At 43.5% G+C, this 19390-nt stretch overlaps 1 protein-coding gene across 3 annotated transcripts in view; it reads right to left on the minus strand.

Moving 5' to 3' along the window:
• Positions 1-19390, minus strand: part of LOC141139569 (glypican-5-like) — a 469973-nt gene that overhangs the window by 309001 nt on the left and 141582 nt on the right. The window contains exons 5-6 of one of the 3 annotated variants that reach the window (XM_073625836.1): positions 15120-15179; positions 13048-13173 (exon numbers count right to left, since the gene is read on the minus strand). The exons of 1 other annotated variant lie outside the window; for it this stretch is intronic. In XM_073625836.1, coding sequence (XP_073481937.1) covers positions 13048-13173; positions 15120-15179 — 186 coding nt within the window. The remainder of the gene's footprint in view (positions 1-13047; positions 13174-15119; positions 15180-19390) is intronic. One more of the 3 variants, XM_073625837.1, reaches the window with a different exon arrangement.

Consider the following 19390-nt stretch of genomic DNA (forward strand, 5'->3'; position numbering starts at 1 on the left):
CCCCTCCTTTGATGGCCGCTAAGCCGCTCCATCCTCCTGACCATCCCTGGCCTCAGTGTGCGGTGACGAGCAGCTCGGGAGGTACAGCTTTCCTGGAAGGAAACACTGCTCTGTTCCCTCCAGCATGCCTGAGCTTTACACACACATCCCTGCTCCTGACCCTCTCTCCCCGCTCATGTGCTGCTGCGCCTGTGAAGGGGATGTGGGGGTGGGAAGTTTAAGGAGCCGACAGCCACATTGAGAGAAGCTGCTGACTGAGAGCCCCCAGGGATCTTTCAAGTAAGTGAGCACTGTGACCAGACCATGCCCTCTCTCCCTGACCCCCCTGCTCTCTCCCTGACCCCCCTGCTCTCTCCCTGACCCCCCGCTCTATCCCTGACCCCTCTGCTTTCTCCCTGACCCCCCACTTTCTCCCTGACCCCCCTGCTCTCTCCCTGACCTCCCTGCTCTCTCTCTGACCCCCCTGTTCTCTCCCTGACCCCTCTGCTCTCTCCCTGACCCCACACTTTCTCCCTGACCCCACACTTTCTCCCTGACCCCCCTTCTCTTTCCCTGACCTCCCCCCGCTTTCTTCCTGACTCTTCTGCCTTCTCCCTCACCCCCTCTCTCTCACTGACCCCCTTCTCTTTCACTGACCTCCCTGCTCTCTCCCTGACCCCCCCGATTTCTCCCTGACCACCCTCTCTCTCCCTGCCCCCCTCTCTCTCCCTGACCACCCCTCCCCCCTCTCTCTCTCTGACCACCCCTCTCTCTCCCTGACCACCCCTCTTTCCCTGACCCCCTTTCTCTCTCTCTCCCCGACCTCCATGTTTTCTCCCTGACCCCCCTCTCTCTCTCTCTGCCCCCCTCTCTCTCCCTGACCACCCCTCTCTTTGCCTGACCCCCTTCCTCTCTCTCTCCCTGACCTCCATGTTTTCTCCCTGACCCCCTCTCTCTCCCTGACCCACCCTCTGTCCTCAAACCCCCTGCTCTTTTCCTGCCCTCGCTCCCTCTCTCTCTCTCTCCCTGCCCCTTCTCTCTGTCCCTGCCCTCCCCCTCTCTCTCTCCCTGCCCCCTCTCTCTGTCCCTGCCCTCCCCCTCTCTCTCTCCCTGCCCCCTCTCTCTCTCCCTGCCCCCCTCACTCCCTGCCAGCACTTTATTAACTTTATCCACTTAAATCAGTATTAAACCCCAAAGCAAACCACCCCTCTCTCCCTGACTCCCAACCCTCTCTCTCCCTGACCCCCTCTCTCTTCCTGACCCCCTTCCTCTCTCTTTCCCTGACCTCCATGTTTTCTCCCTGACCCCCTCTCTCTCCCTGACCCCCCCCTCTGTCCCCGAACCCCCTGCTCTTTTCCTTGTCTCGCTCTCTCTCTCTCTCCCTGCCCCCTCTCTCTCTCCCTGCCCTCCCCCCCCTCTCTCTCTCTCTCTCTCTCTCTCTCTCTCTCTCTCTCTCTGCCCCCTCTCCCTCTCTCGCTCTCCCTGCCCCTCTCTCTCCCTGCCCCCCTCTCTCTCTCCCTGCCCCCCTCTCTCCCTGTCAGCACTTTATTAACTTTATCCACTTTACCCCAAAGCAAACATTTATTTTATAGCAGCTTACCAATTCTTAGATGTGATGGCTGAATTAGTTTTAAATCTGCTAGCCCATCTAACACTCCCCTCCCCCCTGAACCCTCAGACTGCTGTCCAAAGGTGTCTCTGCTGCTCCTTCATCCAGAGTGGGGGCACTCTAATACAGGAGGTGTGTTACTGACCAGATCACCAGGGGAAAACAGAAAATAAAAAGCCTAAAAAGAAAAAAAAATGAATGCAGCCACCACATCTAAGTATTGGTAGGCTGTAAATTGTATTCCTCTCCACTCACAGCGGATTTGGTAGGATGGCCAGTGGGTGGACCCTGGGTAATGTTGGTGGTCAGGCCTAAGGGAGGGGGGGGGCCAGTCCTAAAGCTGTGTAAGGGGCCCCAAAATGTATGATGGCTGCCCTGTCTGTGATCAATGCAGTAAAAATGCAGTTCATTATTTAAAAAAACAATTACTTTAATTCATTTTCACTTATTTTTCTTTCATTGCTGACAGATTTCCCCACAGATTCCCTTTTCTCCTATGAAAATACTAATTTCTTGGAGTTCAGTGGGGGACACAGGAATTCAGAACCAGTTGGTTCATACTGCCACCTAAAGGAGGATTTGGACACTAGCAAACAAACAAATTGTGGGCCAGCCCAGTACAAACCCCTCCTACTCTGTGCAAAAGCAGAACCAAGACCATGAACATAAATACAAAGGGATGGGATGTGTGTCTCTCAATGAACTCCAAGAAATACATTTTATAATAAGTACAAAAATTACATTTTCTTTTTAGTTCATTTTAGTTCAGGAATTCAGAGACTGTAAGAATGTCCAGAAGCAGTGCTGAGGGTGGTGGGCAATAGCAACAGAACATTAACAGGCCCACAAAAACAACAGAACTGGGGTCTACTTGCAGCTCAAAGAGCCGAGACACCTAAAAGACCTTACACCTGAAGATGGCATCAGATTAAGCCTGAACATCCACTTGGTAAAAACTTGTAGAACATGTGAACAGAAGGCCAGGTGGCAGCCTTGAAAATCTGAGAAATGGTTGTCTGATGCCAGAAAGCCCATGAAGTGCTCACAGATCTATTATGCCCCATACACACGGTCGGATTTTCCGATGGAAAATGTGTGATAGGACCTTGCTGTCAGAAATTCCGACTGTGTGTGGGCTTCATCACACATTTTCCATCGGAATTTCCGACACACAAAGTTTGAGAGCAGGCTATAAAATTTTCCGACAACAAAATCCGTTGTCGGAAATTCCGATCGTGTGTACACAAATCCGACGCACAAAGTGCCACGCATGCTCAGAATAAATTAAGAGACAAAAGCTATTGGCTACTGCCCCGCTTATAGTCCCGACGTACGTGTTTTACGTCACTGCGTTTAGAACGATCGGATTTTCCGACAACTTTGTGTGACCGTGTGTATGCAAGACAAGTTTGAGCCAACATCCGTCGGAAAAAATCCATGAATTTTGTTGTCGGAATGTCCGATCAATGTCCGATCGTGTGTACGGGGCATTAGAGTCCACCTTGACAGGAAAGGGTAGAACTTAATCCAAGCCAGATTGGGATAGCACTTTATATTTGTTACATGATTGCAGTACGATGCAATCCACTGCAGTGCATTTTTTAAAAAGTGGTGCATGCACTACTTTTTGTGCAATCCAGTTCAATTTCAGCCCTTCAAATGAATGGACTAAAAATCATTCCGCACTAAATCATACAGGGGTGCGGACCGCGTTCCTGTGCAATTCAGGTGTGAGCTGGTCCTAAGACCAAAAGCTTGAATAGGGGTTTGTCTAAACCAATGAGGAATGGTGGAATACAAACAGGGACCATCAGGAATAAAAGAGGGGGTCAGTCTCCCTAATAGGAGCAATGTAATGTTGCACAACACAAACTACATCCAGGCAAAGCTTATGCCTGATAGAGAGCGATGGAAGACCGAGGGTGCAACTCCAGGCCTTAGGTGACAGGCACCTCAGGGGGTACACTGCAAGCAGCACCGGAACTCTTAAGGGGAGCCATTCAGTACAGTCGGACTGTCACCCATGAGTCTAGAACCAGGCATGATGCACTGCAAGGAGGAACACAACTTAGCTCAGGTCACAAGGCTAGGAATTAGATACTCATAAACCCAGCTGCTGGGTAGGTGACCAGGTCACTGTAGATGAGCAGCAGAGGCAAACCGAGGAGAGTTCCACATATCACTTGCAATCAGAAGCAGAAGCGGAAAGGTGCTTAAATGGATATACTCTAAATACCAGCAATGACATAGAAAATGGTTAAGCAATAGAAAAAAGGTGCTGCAATGCAATAAGGTAAACAGTAGAAGAAATATACTGCAAAATGGATAAACAGTAGGAGAAATAAACTGTAAATGGGCAAACATCCCTCCTAAACCCTATATCAGGGCAATCCTAACTAGGGGATGTTATACTATTACAATAGTTTAGCAGTCATTGTATACTACCCTATTTATTCTGCTTGCAAGCTCGTTGGGGCCCAACTATTATGGGGGTGTGCTCAGGGTAGTGTCCCTTTAAGAACTGATGCAGGCACTGACACTATTTCTTGCAGACAAATCAGTCCCTCGTTTATCAAAGTGTAGTGCAGGGTTGGCCAGCAGCCCCTCACTAACTCTGTGTTACCAGGAAATCCCCTTCTGCTTACTGGGCAAGGTATAACTGAGTCAGTGTCCTCAGCGCCCGGTTTCTCAATTTGACAACAGGCTGAACCAGCATCCAGGGTGTCCTCCAATGTTCCAGAATGGCTGCCACTGGGTCTCTCCTTCTCTCAGGTGCAGCAGCCTGCTCGCAGCCTCAGTTCCTCTGAAATCATTACTTTTTCCTAGCTTCAGCCTGGAAAAGTTACAAAGCTCCACCTACTCTCTATTCCAGTGTCTCTGGGACCTAAAGTCTTTCCTCTTAGAGTCTCAAGCCAACTCAGTCTGTAGAAACTACACCTCTCACAATCCTCCACCTTCTCTCCAGAATCTCTAGTTGTCTACATCCTCAGTGTGCCCCATAGTGGCTGGAGGACAGGTTTAGTACTGGCTGTTCAATGTACTGTAATAGCAGCCCCTCCTGCAGCGTTGCCTGTAAACTGTCTGTTACTGATCAGTCACAAAGATTCTCTCTTAAAAACATGAACAAGAGCATCATTGTAAGCAGTAAACTGGCAGTCAGGTCCATGATGTTACTCCCCACCTGCCATTTCTGCAGACCAGGCTACACATACAATAGTGCATAGGACAGTAAAGTCTGTGTTTCCTACCCACAGTAATAAATCCAGATGAAAGATTTCAATGCCATTGTTTATATGCTGCAAAAGGATTTATTCCTTGATGATTTTTTTACGTTAGTATGTATGAGAAAAAGTCATGCATCAGCTAAAATTTAATGAATCTGGCAACCTGGAATATGGAAAAAAGTAGCCTGGAACTAATACTGTCCATCTGAGAAATGACAAGATCATCACTGAACTCACTGAACATTTCAGTGAAGAGCACATCACTAATAGGATTAAAAAAACTGGTCTACACCTTCACAGGTTCTTTAACTGGAATTCCCAGAACACATGACACTTTGAAGCACTGTACCCACTGTATATATTTCAACGATTATGTCTCAATGTTAAACAGTTTACCCTGCAGGCAATATCATTTAAATAAGTAGAATGTTTGTTAAGAGATCAGCTCACCAAAAAGTAATATCTTAGTAAAAAGGTATGCTGTATCACCAATTGGTTCCTTATATCTTGTATGCTCTCCCTCTGTGTTATCTTCCTGCCCTGTTCTTGTCCATCTTGAGGTGTTCCCACTATTTCCTTACAATTATAATCCCCAAATTCAGCCTCCCTTTCCCCTTTGTCACCCCTATCCCCTTGGAACACATTGTAGCCTTTATTTATTTATTGCTTTATCTTGTGTACAAACCTTTATTCCATGGGTCTTCAGTTCACTCATTTGAAATCCTTCTCCAGCTGTGGGTGGATTCGGAATGCTGCAGAGCATCGTGCCGCATTAAGGCATTGTACCTTTCTCTGCAGAATTCTCCGAGCTCAGGGTGGCTTGATGATGCAATCCCTAGGGGTTGGCCTAAGACGCCTTGGACTCAAAGAGGTCAATTCACTAAGAGTTAAATAAATGCAGTAAAATACCGCATGCTGTAACAGTTGTGCAAGTGTTCAATTCATTAAGAATGGGGGGGGGGGCGGGATCTGAGCTCCCCCTTCTTAAAGGGGGCTTCCAGATTCCGATAAGCCCCCTGCCCACAGACCCCCATAACCACCGGCCAGGGTTGTGGGGATGAAGCCCTTGTCCCCTTCATCATGGAGACGAGGTGTCATGTTGAGGGCATGTGGCCTGGTATGGTTCAGAAGGGGGTGCTCACTCGCCCCCCCCCTTCCTGACCTGCCGGGGTGCATGCTCAGATAAGAGTCTGGTATGAATTTTGGGGGGCCCCCCCATGCCATATTATTTTTGGCAGCGTGTCCCTGGAGCTGATGCGCGTGTGCCCGGCGTGACAGAGCGAGAACCGGGATCTGTGTGTGTAAACACACAAATCCTGGTTCTGTCAGGGGAGAGGAGACAGATTGTGTGTTCCTACCAAGTAGGAACAACGATATCTCCCCTCCTCTAGTCAGCCACATTCCCCCCACAGTTAGAACACACATAGGGAACACAGTTAACCCCTTGATCGCCCCCTAGTGTTAACCCCTTCTTTGCCAGTGCCATTTATACAGTAATCAGTGGCTATTTTTAGCTCTGATCGCTGTATAAATGTCACTGGTCCCAAAAATATGTGTCAAAAGTGTCTGATCTGTCCATCGCAATGTTGCAGTCCCGATAAAAATCGCAGATCACCACCATTACTAGTAAAAAAATAAAATAATAAAAATGCCATAAATCTATCCCCTATTTTGTAGACTCTATAAATTTTGCGCAAACCAATCAATATACACTTACTGTAATTTTTTTTTACCAAAAATATTTAGAAGAATACATATTGGCCTAAACTGATGAAGAAATTCGTTTTTTAATATTTTTTTGGGATATTTATTATAGAAAAAAGTACAAAATATTGTGTTTATTTCAAAATTGTTGCTCTTTCTTTGTTTATAGCGCAAAAAATAAAAACCACAGAGGTGATCAAATACCACTAAAAGAAAGCTCTATTTGTGGGGAAAAAGGGAAATAAATTCTGTTTAGGTACAACATCGCACGACTGCTCAATTGTCAGTTAAAGAGATGCAGTGCTGTATCACTAAAAACGGCCTGGTCAGGAAGTGATTAAACGATATGTACCGGTAATTTTTTTTGCTGTAAATACCGCATAATCGTTATTTTTTTTTTCCATAAACTGGACTTAATTTTACCACATGGGATCATTTATGATGTGCCACTCACAAAATGAGTCACATAACCATGTTATTGCATGTGGTAAACACTAGTGAATTGACCCCATCGACTGTGGGTTGAATGAGTTGAATTGGTGAGTTTATGAGGGTAAGTGCCGGAGAGGAGGTAAGGATTGCTACAAGAACTGCATTTTAAAAGTGATGGGCATTTATGTTTTTATTTTTAAAATGCACTTGAATTGGGTTTTACATAAGTGAAAAAGAGCAAAGTTTGTACTACAATAGTCCATGAGAGCGATGAGAAACCATTATATTATTTAATCCTATACAATCTACCAAAAACTGAAATATCCCCTTTTGGTGGATTGGCCTTTTCATATAAGGTGTATATAACTGTGCCTGGAAAAAATCTGTGGTCAAGGTCACATTTCATAAAGGTGCCTTACAAGGCCACGTAATTGAAGTGTGCTTTTGGTGAATGAAGCATGGGTTAATACTCTACAAGCCTAGGTTTTCAGAACCTTGACAGGGAGACATCATTCTATTCACTTAAAGAATTTTACTGTATTATATAACATCCTCTGTTAGTTCAGCTTTGATGAATAAATGAGAACTTTATTGAAAGTTTCTATGGCTCAATCAGACTCTGCTGGAGTTTAGGTTAACATAAATATTACTTTAGGCATTCACTAATACACAAAGAATTCCTGATCCTTGGGCAGGAGATAATCATGGCAGCTATTTCTGATCTTGAGGTATCTGATGTATGACAGCCATTCCTGACTCCAGGGCTTCTAGTCATCCACAGAGTTGTACCAAGTTGGAATGATCATACAGTCTAACGAGGATGGAACAGGACATTTGTCTTTTAAATCTGATAGTTTCACTCTACATTGAAAGGAAGCACTAGACAATTTGAAATGTCTTATATACTGGGACTGATAACTTAAACAGTGGAAAACAAAATATTAGCATTTGAGCACAAGAACGGGTGCTGTCATTTTGAGACATGTTTCTGAACTTTTGGGACTTTTTTATGTTTTTCTCCTTTTTCTTAAAAAGGAGTGTGCTGATGTAGTTTCTTAAAAAGGAATGTGGTGATGCAGTTAATTTTGTGTATAACACAAATTCCTTAACCATGACACACAGATGTTGGATAAGAGCAAATAGCTGTTAGACGCTCAAGCCTTAGAAGTTCCCAAATAGGATAAAACTTGTCTTCAAATGGCCAGTTACTCTGTGTTTCACCCATTTGTCTCAAATAAAGAGACACGGTTCCTAGTTATTTAGAAAAAGGCTAAATGTTTGTATATGCTGGCCATACTGTATATATATATATATATATATATATATATATATGTATATATATATATATAACATACACACATGTTTTTGGCCATTTAAGATTCTCCTATGATAATATTTATATGTACTGTTCTTCAACCATTTATAAGTAATGATAATTTGCATAAGTAAATTAAAAATTGCCTTTCTAAAGCTTTGCACATATGATAAGAATATCTAAAGAATATGTGCCAGTCTGTTTTTTTGCATGCTTGTCTCATATCGAAAACCAATTGGTTACTATAGTTACAAAAATTCTCATACGACAAAATACAACTTCGGAAGTCATATAATGTGTTGTATTGTATTGTAATGTATTCTTTTATTTCTGAGCATGCGTAGTTTTGGTCTTCTGATTTTTTTTTTGGATGAATACTCTTCTGATGAAATGAAAATCGTTCACAAGAAATCTAGTATCTCACAAGAAATGTTTTTATATTTGTCCCTTTGGTTAATTTTGCATGAACTGTTGCGATTGGCTCTCAAAAGCTGTGAATTACTGATCAGATTAAAGTATGATTGCTTTAAAAGTGGTATTTTTCATCCTATTTTCTCATTGTGTGTACTAGGCTTAAAAAACTGTACCCACACTGCTTGGATTGGTCCCAATGTCTCTGTACTTGTATGTGCTATCAGACCCCATGTAAGCACATGTCTGGGTTATTTTCCTATGCTTCCTTTATCTTATCTTAAATTTTTTACTCTTTGTTATATTGCAGCCATTTGCTAAAATCATTTAAGTCCATTTTTTTCCTCATTAATGTACACACAGCACCCCATATTGACAGAAAAACACAGAATTGTTGACATTTTTGCAGATTTATTAAAAAAGAAAGACTGAAATATCACATGGTCCTAAGTATTCAGACCCTTTGTTGTGACACTCATATATTTAACTCAGGTGCTGTCCATTTCTTCTGATCATCCTTGAAATGGTTCTACACCTTCATTTGAGTCCAGCTGTGTTTGATTATACTGATTGGACTTGAGTAGGAAGGCCACACACCTGTCTATATAAGACCTTACAGCTCACAGTGCATGTCAGAGCAAATGAGAAGCATGAGGACAAAGGAACTGCCTGAAGAGCTCAGAAACAGAATTGTGGCAAGGCACAGATCTGGCCAAGGTTACAAAAAATTTCTGCTGCACTTAAGGTTCCTAAGCGCACAGTGGCCTCGTTTGGAAGACGTTTGGAACGACCAGAACCCTTCCTAGAGCTATCGGGGGAGAAGAGCCTTGGTGAGAGAGGTAATGGTTACAAAGGATGGGGAGATGGCAAAGGTATTGAATTTATTCTTCTCCTCAGTTTTCACGAGTGAATCGGGGGGCTTCAGTAACCAAAACTGCAGTGTTTATCCTCATGACACAACACAGGAAGCACCTACATGGTTAACAGAGGACGGAATTAAAATTAGACTTGAGAAACTTAACATTAATAAATCACCGGGACCAGATGGCTTGCATCCGAGGGTACTTAGGGAACTCAGTCAGGTGATTGCCAGACCGTTGTTCCTAATTTTTACAGACAGTCTATTGACTGGAATGGTACCAGCTGATTGGAGAAAAGCCAATGTAGCACCAATATTTAAAAAGGGCCCAAAAAACATCCCTGGGAATTACAGACCAGTTAGCCTAACATCAATAGTATGTAAACTCTTGGAGGGGATGATAAGGGACTATATACAAGATTTTAGTAATAAGAATGATATCATTAGCAGTAATCAGCATGGATTCATGAAGAATCGTTCTTGCCAAACCAATCTATTAACCTTCTATGAGGAGGTGAGTTGCCATCTAGATAAAGGAAGGCCCGTAGACGTGGTGTATCTGGATTTTGCAAAAGCATTTGACACAGTTCCCCATAAATGTTTACTGTACAAAATAAGGTGCGTTGGCATGGACCATAGGGTGAGTACATGGATTGAAAACTGGCTACAAGGGCGTGTTCAGAGGGTTGTGATAAATGGGGAGTACTCAGAATGGTCAAGGGTGGGTAGTGGGGTTCCCCAGGGTTCTGTGCTGGGACCAATCCTATTTAATTTGTTCATAAACGACCTGGAGGATGGGATAAACAGTTCAATCTCTGTATTTGCAGACGATACTAAGCTAAGCAGGGCAATAACTTCTCCGCAGGATGTGGAAATCTTGCAAAAAGACCTGAACAAATTAATGGGGTGGGCGACTACATGGCAAATGAGGTTCAATGTAGAAAAATGTAAAATAATGCATTTGGGTGGCAAAAATATGAATGCAATCTATACACTGGGGGGAGAACCTCTGGGGGAATCTAGGATGGAAAAGGACCTGGGGGTCCTAGTGGATGATAGGCTCAGCAATGGCATGCAATGCCAAGCTGCTGCTAATAAAGCAAACAGAATATTGGCATGCATTAAAAGGGGGATCAACTGCAGAGATAAAACGATAATTCTCCCGCTCTACAAGACTCTGGTCCGCCCGCACCTGGAGTATGCTGTCCAGTTTTGGGCACCAGTCCTCAGGAGGGACGTGCTGGAAATGGAGCGAGTACAAAGAAGGGCAACAAAGCTAATAAAGGGTCTGGAGGATCTTAGTTATGAGGAAAGGTTGCGAGCACTGAACTTATTCTCTCTGGAGAAGAGACGCTTGAGAGGGGATATGATTTCAATTTACAAATACTGTACTGGTGACCCCACAATAGGGATAAAACTTTTTCGCAGAAGAGAGTTTAATAAGACTCGTGGCCACTCATTACAATTAGAAGAAAAGAGGTTTAACCTTAAACTACGTAGAGGGTTCTTTACTGTAAGAGCGGCAAGGATGTGGAATTCCCTTCCACAGGCGGTGGTCTCAGCGGGGAGCATTGATAGCTTCAAGAAACTATTAGATAATCACCTGAATGACCGCAATATACAGGGATATGTAATGTAATACTGACACATAATCACACACATAGGTTGGACTTGATGGACTTGTGTCTTTTTTCAACCTCACCTACTATGTAACTATGTAACTGTGGCTGAGCTCCAGAGATGCAGTCTGGAGATGGGAGAAAGTTGTAGAAAGTCAACCAACACTGCAGCCCTCTACCAGTCGGGGCTTTATGGCAGAGTGGCCCGACGGAAGCCTCTCCTCAGTGCAAGACACATGAAAGCCCGCATGGAGTTTGCTAAAAAACACCTGAAGGAGTCAAAGATGGTGAGAAATAAGATTCTTTGGTCTGATGAGACCAAGATATAACTTTTTGGCCTTAATTCTAAGCATTATGTGTGGAGAAAACCAGGCACTGCTCATCATCTGTCCAATACAGTCCCAACAGTGAAGCATGGTGGCGGCAGCATCATACTGTGGGGGTGTTTTTCAGCTGAAGGGACAGGACGACTGGTTGCAATCGAGGGAAAGATGAATGCAGCCAAGTACAGGGATATCCTCCATTAAAATCTTCTCCAGAGTGCTCAGGACCTCAGACTGGGCCAAATTTTTACCTTCATACAAGACAATGACCCTAAGCACACAGCTAAAATAATGAAGGAGTGGCTTCACAACAACTCTGTGACTGTTCTTGAATGTCCCAGCCAGAGCCCTGACTTAAACCCGATTGAGCATCTCTGGAGAGACCTAAAAATGGCTGTCCACCAACGTTTACCATCCAACCTAACAGAACTGGAGAGGATTTGCAAGCAGGAATGGCAGAGGATCCCCAAATCCAGGTGTGAAAAACTTGTTGCATCTTTCCCCAAAAGACTCATGGCTGTATTAGATCAAAAGGGTGCCTCTACTAAATACTGAGCAAAGGGTCTGAATACTTAGGACCATGTGATATTTCAGTTTTTCTTTTTTAATAAATCTGCAAAAATGTCAACAATTCTGTGTTTTTCTGTCAATATGGGGTGCTGTGTGTATATTAATGAGGAAAAAAATGAACTTAAATGATTTTAGCAAATGGCTGCAATATAACAGAGTGAAAAATTTAAGGGGGGCTGAATACTTTCCATCCCCTCTGTACGTATATGTCTTAGTGAGTCTAAAGCCTCGTACACACGATCGGATTGTTGGCCAACAGAGCAGACTTTTGTCCGAAGGGCGTGTGCCAGGAACTTGTCTTGCATACTATCAGCACACAATTGTCGGCCAAGAAACGTGAACGTAGTGACATACTATGTGGAATTTCAGCTCTTGAGCGCCACCCTTTGGGCACCTTTTTCTAATGTTGTGTTTGGTGAGCATTGATTCCAAGCATGCGTGTTTGTACTTTGGACTTTTGTTGTGACGGACTTGTGCACAGACGATACGAAAATCTGACTGTTGTCTGCCGAAAATTTACTAGCCTGCCATCCAACATTTGTTGGCCGAAAGTTGGACAACAATTGTCTGAAGGAGCGTACTAACGGTCAGATTTTAGGCAAACAGTCTGTCATCATACAATTCCCTGACGAAAATCCGATCATGTGTACGAGGCTTTAGGAAAGGATGTTAAAGCTGTATTCCTCAATGGAAATTCTAAAAGGGAAGTTAGTTGTACATCTGGTAATTTCTCCTTCTAAAGCCAAACCTTTACCCTAATATCTTCAGCTGTGATACAGTTTTGTTCAGCTATATATGTATACATTATATCCATAGCAGCTTTATTTAAACTATCCTGAAATTTAATTTTTACTTTTACTTTTGTAAAAACTTGCATTTGCAGAGTTCTTCCACACACTTGACAGCTGCGTATAATGACCTTAAGAGACCCATTTGCTTTCATGTCAAACCATCTGTTCTCTATAACAGCACAAACACTGTTCCGTGAAGAAAAATGCTTACCTTTCTACCACATCCTCTCCATTCCAGCACGTCGAACCATCCCTCACTGCCAGATCCCCATCACAAAGACGCTCTGCCAGGGTGGTGTAGAATGTCCTTGATGGCTTTATGTACTTCGTAAATTCACTGTAATAAATACAAGATATGATGGGTTGCAAATCTTAAAGGGGAATTCCAACTACACTATGTTGCTTTTCTGTGAAAATGCCCAAACAACTATTTTGTATTCTATATGGTGTTAAAGCATATAGTATGCATAGCCCAAACTTACTGAAGTTTTGAATGAAGTGGGGAATATAAGCACCGTGAGCCACATATATAATGTGAGCACTCCTGTGAGCCACATATGTAATATAAGTATGGGCCACATACGGTATGTATTGTGAGGCCCATGAGCTACATATGTAAAGCACCATGAGTCACATATATTATGAGCACTTTGAGCCACATATGTAATGTAAGTACGGTGAGTCACATACAGTATGTAATATAAGCATTGTAATCCACATTGGTAATACAAGCACTGCAAGCTTCATAAGAAATATGAGTACTGTGAGCCGCATACGTAATATAAATACTCTGAGCCATAGATGTATTGTAAGCACACTGAGCTTATACTGTAATAATATGAGATACATAGGTTATATAAGTATTATTTTTTAGATTGTAAGCTCTAATAATGAGCAATAATGAGCAAGGCCCTCCGATTCTTCTTGTACCAAATTGTAATGTAACTGTAATGTCTGCCCTCATGTTGTAAAGCGCTGCGCAAACTGTTGGCGCTATATAAAACCTGTATAATAATAATAATAATATTATGGTCCACATTGGTAATATAAGCTCTATAAGCTACAAGTGTTACATAGTTTTTAAGATTGAAAAAAGACATGTCCATCCAGTTTAACCTATCACTGTGTGTTTGATGTTTATTCTCTAACAATTCCCATAGCCCTGTATGAGAATTGTTTGAGGTGGAGGAACTTGACTGGCCTACACAGAGTCCTGACCTCAACCCGATAGAACACCTTTGGGATGAATTAGAGCGGAGACTGCGAGTCAGGCCTTCTCGTCCACATCAATGCCTGACCTCACAAATGCGCTTCTGGAAGAATGGTCCAACATTCCCATAGACACACTCCTAAACCTTGTGGACAGCCTTCCTAGAAGAGTTGAAGCTGTTATAGCTGCAAAGGGTGGGCCAACTCAATATTGAACCCTACGGACTAATGCCCTGTACACACGGTCGGATTTTCTGACGGAAAATGTGTGATAGGACCTTGTTGTCGGAAATTCCGACTGTGTGTGGGCTCCATCACAAATTTTCCATCGGAATTTCCGACACACAAAGTTTGAGAGCTTGCTATAAAATTTTCCGACAACAAAATCCGTTGTCGGAAATTCCCATCGTGTGTACACAAATCCAACGCACAAAGTGCCACGCATGCTCAGAATAAATTAAGAGATGAAAGCTATTGGCTACTGCCCCGTTTATAGTCCCGACGTACGTGTTTTACATCAGGACTTACGTTAGAACGATCAGATTTTCCGACAACTTTGTGTGACCGTGTGTATGCAAGACAAGTTTGAGCCAACATCCGTCGGAAAAAAATCCATGGATTTTGTTGTCGGAATGTCCAATCAATGTCCGAACGTGTGCACGGGGCATAAGACTGGGATGCCATTAAAGTTCATGTGTGTGTAAAGGCAGGCGTCCCAATACTTTTGGTAACATAGTGTATGTAATATAAGCACTGCAAGTCACATATGAAATGCAGGCACTGTAAGCTCTCTGGCATTCATTTTCATTACTGTCCTGTGGACCTTTTCACAAACTGAGTACAAATAACACTTAGATGGCTTTTTTGAAAATATGAACCTGTACATCAGAAAGAAATTATTAACATATGTTGATATCACATTGCTGGATCAAACGGGAGCCACATAGGAAGACAGCAGCCAAACATAATGTTATTATCCAGCAGGTGGCTGAGGAGCACAAACATTCCAAGGCGGTCAACTAACAGGACATGCAAAGTCTGAGAGCAAACAGCCAGCCGGTGATTTTATCTTACCGAGAGATTCTTTTCAAGCTGTTAGGCTTGTCATTCTTCGAAGCTTTCAGAGGCAGAGAGCTGGAGGGTTCAGGGTGTAGCAGATAGCCCCCCAAATAAGAAGAGGTGGAAGAAAACATGCAAAGAGTTGGAGAAAGAAAAAAGAAAATTACTCAAGAAATAGTCAGTTCTTTAAAGGTGCGTGCAGTAGCAATAGCAAACAAGCCAAAAATGGAATAGGAAGATGCAAACTGCGCAAGGACGCTCAGGGATTTAAAAATAATTTTAATTTACAGAAAAAGTTGAAAATGGAATCTTGAACCTTATACTGGACTAAAATTCAAAAGGTAGGGGTAGGAAAGCATTTGGAAAGGCTTATTAGTATACACCTTTCCATTAGTATAAGGTGTAGTATAAAAATTAGCATACAGCTATCTGTCTGTCATAACACAAAGTTCTGAAGCACTTCACTGATGGATTGTGTGACTGAACGCTATGGCTGCCCAGAATTAGGATGCTGGTGAGTTTTATCAAAGTGAATGAAGACTCTTCTGAGATAAGCACCCACAATGCAGAGATATTGCCGACCATGGCAGCTAATACAGGATTTAGGTCATGTGTTTTGGCAGGCAGGTAAGAATATGCTTATTCTAATGCCAATACACACCTTTCCTAGCAAGCAAGATCAGATCATTATCTCAGGACTCCCTCCATCTGTATACATTGTTATATAATAGAAGGACAAAAATGTACCTGTGGGGGAAAAAGTTTGATTAAATATTTGCCTATCCCTCATCTGCTGCACTGCAGGGCTTGATGTCACTATCCTTCCAGTGAGATTTCTGGGGAACAATGAACACCCCAAATCTTGCAAGAAGACACCCCAGCCAATGCAAGGGCAGCTTCTCCAGATATTTGGAATCCTCATTGTTTGTTTTTAGCTTTTTACCAGAATTATTATTGCTTAGGGTCACAGGTGGGAGATGGGGGCAAGGAATGGTGATTATACAGGCTGAAGGCACCCTGATCTAATCAGCTGATCTTGCTTTCTAGTGCGAGGTCTGCTTTCATTGTCTGAAGTGGTTTTGTACTTTACCAGATATGGCTATACAAAACATAGGGCCTACACAACAGAAAGGTTTTCCTAACATATATTGATATCTTGATCAAATAAGACCCACCTAAGGTGTGTTGGGCATAAAGGGGAGCTTCAGGTAAAGCAGAAAATCCATCAATAATCAGTTACAGATATAGATGCTTACCCATGTTTAGGTTTTAACTTTATAAACAATGTTCACCAGAAAAGCTAATCAGCTACATGAAATGTTTGTCTATTGTAACCCCAAAGATAAGCATTTGACAAAAGAATAGATGTACAACAGTTAGGGTTGCCACCTGTCCAGGATTCACCAGGTTTTGAATCACGTGTTCGGATTTCAGATCGCTTTAAACCCAGACACATAATTTCAGACCAGACTGTGGCTTCCCAAGTAACCGAGTACCACAACTGACGAGTGCATAATCACCAGGGTTGCCAACCATCCAGGGAGCTGGCTGCAGTCGTCTAAGCCTCTCTCACATTGTCCAGAGCCAGTACAATTGTCAAACCCTTCCACAACCCCCCCTGCACATGGACGGAAGAGGAGAGATGGCTCAATCTGCTCCTCCTTCTCCCACCCCTACGCCTCTGTGTCTGTCAACGCACACTCCAATCCCTGGTGTGCCGTGCCTCAGAAAAGGGAGGTGTGAGGGTGGGAAATTTGAAGCGCAGCATCCAGCAGGAACATCATGGATGAATGGTGCCAATACCTGAGCCTCCATCCTCGGGGGAAGTGAGCTGACCATCCACTATCTGTGACTGAAGTCTCCCCCCCTCCCTCGCTTCTCTTTCCTGCATCTGAGCAAGTGAGTACACTAAGGTAAGAGGGACTCAGATGTAAAGGGTGCTCTGCAGACTCTGATGTACGGGGGACTTTGAGATCTCTAATTTAGGGGGAATTCTGGGAACTCTGATGCAAGTAGGGGCTTTGATAAGCAGAAACCCCTTTAACAAAAAAAAAAAATGCTGTGCGCTGCTATGTGTTTGGGTTTGGCTTGAAGGTGGCAACCCTAACAACAAAATACTATGAATATTCCCATGCTATGGTGTGCATAAATACATTTAAATTTAATAAAATTTTGACTGCTGCAAGAAAAAAGTGTATACTCAATTAAGAATTAGTGTGAGAAGTTCCTGTGCTCAGCAAAATATATAGAATCATAAAAAATAATCTACAATATCTATCATATAATCAACAACATCTGTTATAACAAATGACAAAACATTGCAATACAAGATCATAAGGTGCTGTGATTCTTCAATATTGCATTGATTCCTTTAAATTGTCATCCGCAGGGGCGTTTCTAGGGGGTTAGCCCAAAGCCCCGAGTCTCTTGCTGCAGGGTCCCTGCCTAACCAGTGGGTTGCAGCTGCTGCGGTGGGCGGACTGGCTGCATGAGAGAGGTGGAGGAGAGGAGAGAAGCGAGCGGGCGGACGAGCAGAGATGAGATATAAATTAAAGGGGTGTGGCGCTCCCTATGGGGTTTAGGGATAATTGTAAGGGAGGGGGACAGGTTGTCTGGTGGGTTAAATTAAATCCAAAGGTGATATCCCCCAATCATCAACCTAATAAGGTACCTGATACTAACAAAAGTTATATATACAACAAATAAATTAAATTAATTAAGTATTGCGTGCAGATACAAAAAATGCCTTGTATGTAAAGGATGTGTGCTGAGACCCCTACATCTATGATAGGTCTGCACCATACATCGCCCCAAGTGAAATAAGTATATCCAAACCAAAACCATAAAGAGCAGAGATGACATCTCTCTGCCTGCTCCACATCAGCGCTCTTCACAGCCGGGGCTCTTCAATTTGGGAGCGAGGTGCGGCAAGCAGCAGAGAGATTACATCATCTGTCATTGTGGAGCTCCACTTTGCAGCCAGATCCCCTTGCTTAAATGTCGGAGGTGCGAAGGGGAGCAGCGAGATGACATCATCTCTCACTGCCCGCCCCACATCACCGCTCTCTTGCTCTCACTAAATGGACCAGTGCTGTCAGCCTGCCACCAATGCTTCATCAATGCATATTTGGTGGCACTGGCTGGCATGGCAAGTGACAATCCACATCAGTTGGCAAGTGACAATGCACATCTGGTGGCCGGTGACGTGGCAAGTGACAATCTGCAAATGGTGGCAGGAGATGTGGCAATCTGCAAATGATGACAGGAGATGTGGCAAGAGACAATCTGAAAATTGTGGCAGGAGATGTGACAATCTGCAAATGGTGCGAGGAGACGTGGCAAGTGACAATCTGCAAATGGTAGCAGGTGACGTGGCAAGTGACAATCTGCAAATGGTGGCAAGAGATGTGACAAGTGACAATCTGCAAATGGTGGCAGGAAACATGGCAAGTGACAATCTGCAAATGGTGGCAGGTGACGTGGCAAATGGCAATCTGTAAATGGTGGCAGGAGACGTGACAAGTGACAATCCACATCTGCTGCAAGGTGAAAGTGGCAAGTGACAATGCACATCTGCTGGCAGGCGACATGGCAAGTGACAATCCACATCTAGCAGCAGGTGACAGTGGCAAGTAATACGCTGCATCTGGTGACAGGCGACAGTGGCAAGTGACACACTGCACCTGGTGGCAGGAGATGTGGCAAGTGACACGCCCAGGGCTCCCACTGATTCTGCAGTATGGTGAGTTGAACCACACTATATATTAGAATGTAACAATAGAAATAATGTACTTCAATCACCCTGACACCATATCAACCATTGTGCCATGATGACTGAAGCGCCAACACCAGCCATCGCCAATGAAAAATTGCCTACCACCTGTCTCCCGGCATGCAAAAAGGTTGGTGACCGCTGCTATGGTCTCTAGCCCCAGATCTTTTTCAGACCTAGCAACGCCCCTGGTCATCCGTGCAGAAAAAATTCTTTATAAGGTGCAATCCGTGGAATAATATATGACAAAAGTGATGAAATCCTGCATTCTGGAATGCAAACCGCGGATTGCACGGCGTTTTATATGCTTGTCTTGACAGACTAACATGTGAGTAGATATTACTTTATAATTAAAGCCTTTTTAAACAATATCACGCCATGTATGCTCTATTTCTTATCCTATGAGTACGTCCAACTGTCCAACTACTGGGGCCAAGTGGAAGAGGAAAAGACATATCTTCAAAACATATATTTCACCAGTACAGGCGATGTTTACGTGGATAGCTGGTGAGTG

The sequence above is a fragment of the Aquarana catesbeiana genome, linkage group LG04 (assembly GCF_042186555.1).
Source record: "Aquarana catesbeiana isolate 2022-GZ linkage group LG04, ASM4218655v1, whole genome shotgun sequence".
NCBI classification, from domain to species: domain Eukaryota; kingdom Metazoa; phylum Chordata; class Amphibia; order Anura; family Ranidae; genus Aquarana; species Aquarana catesbeiana.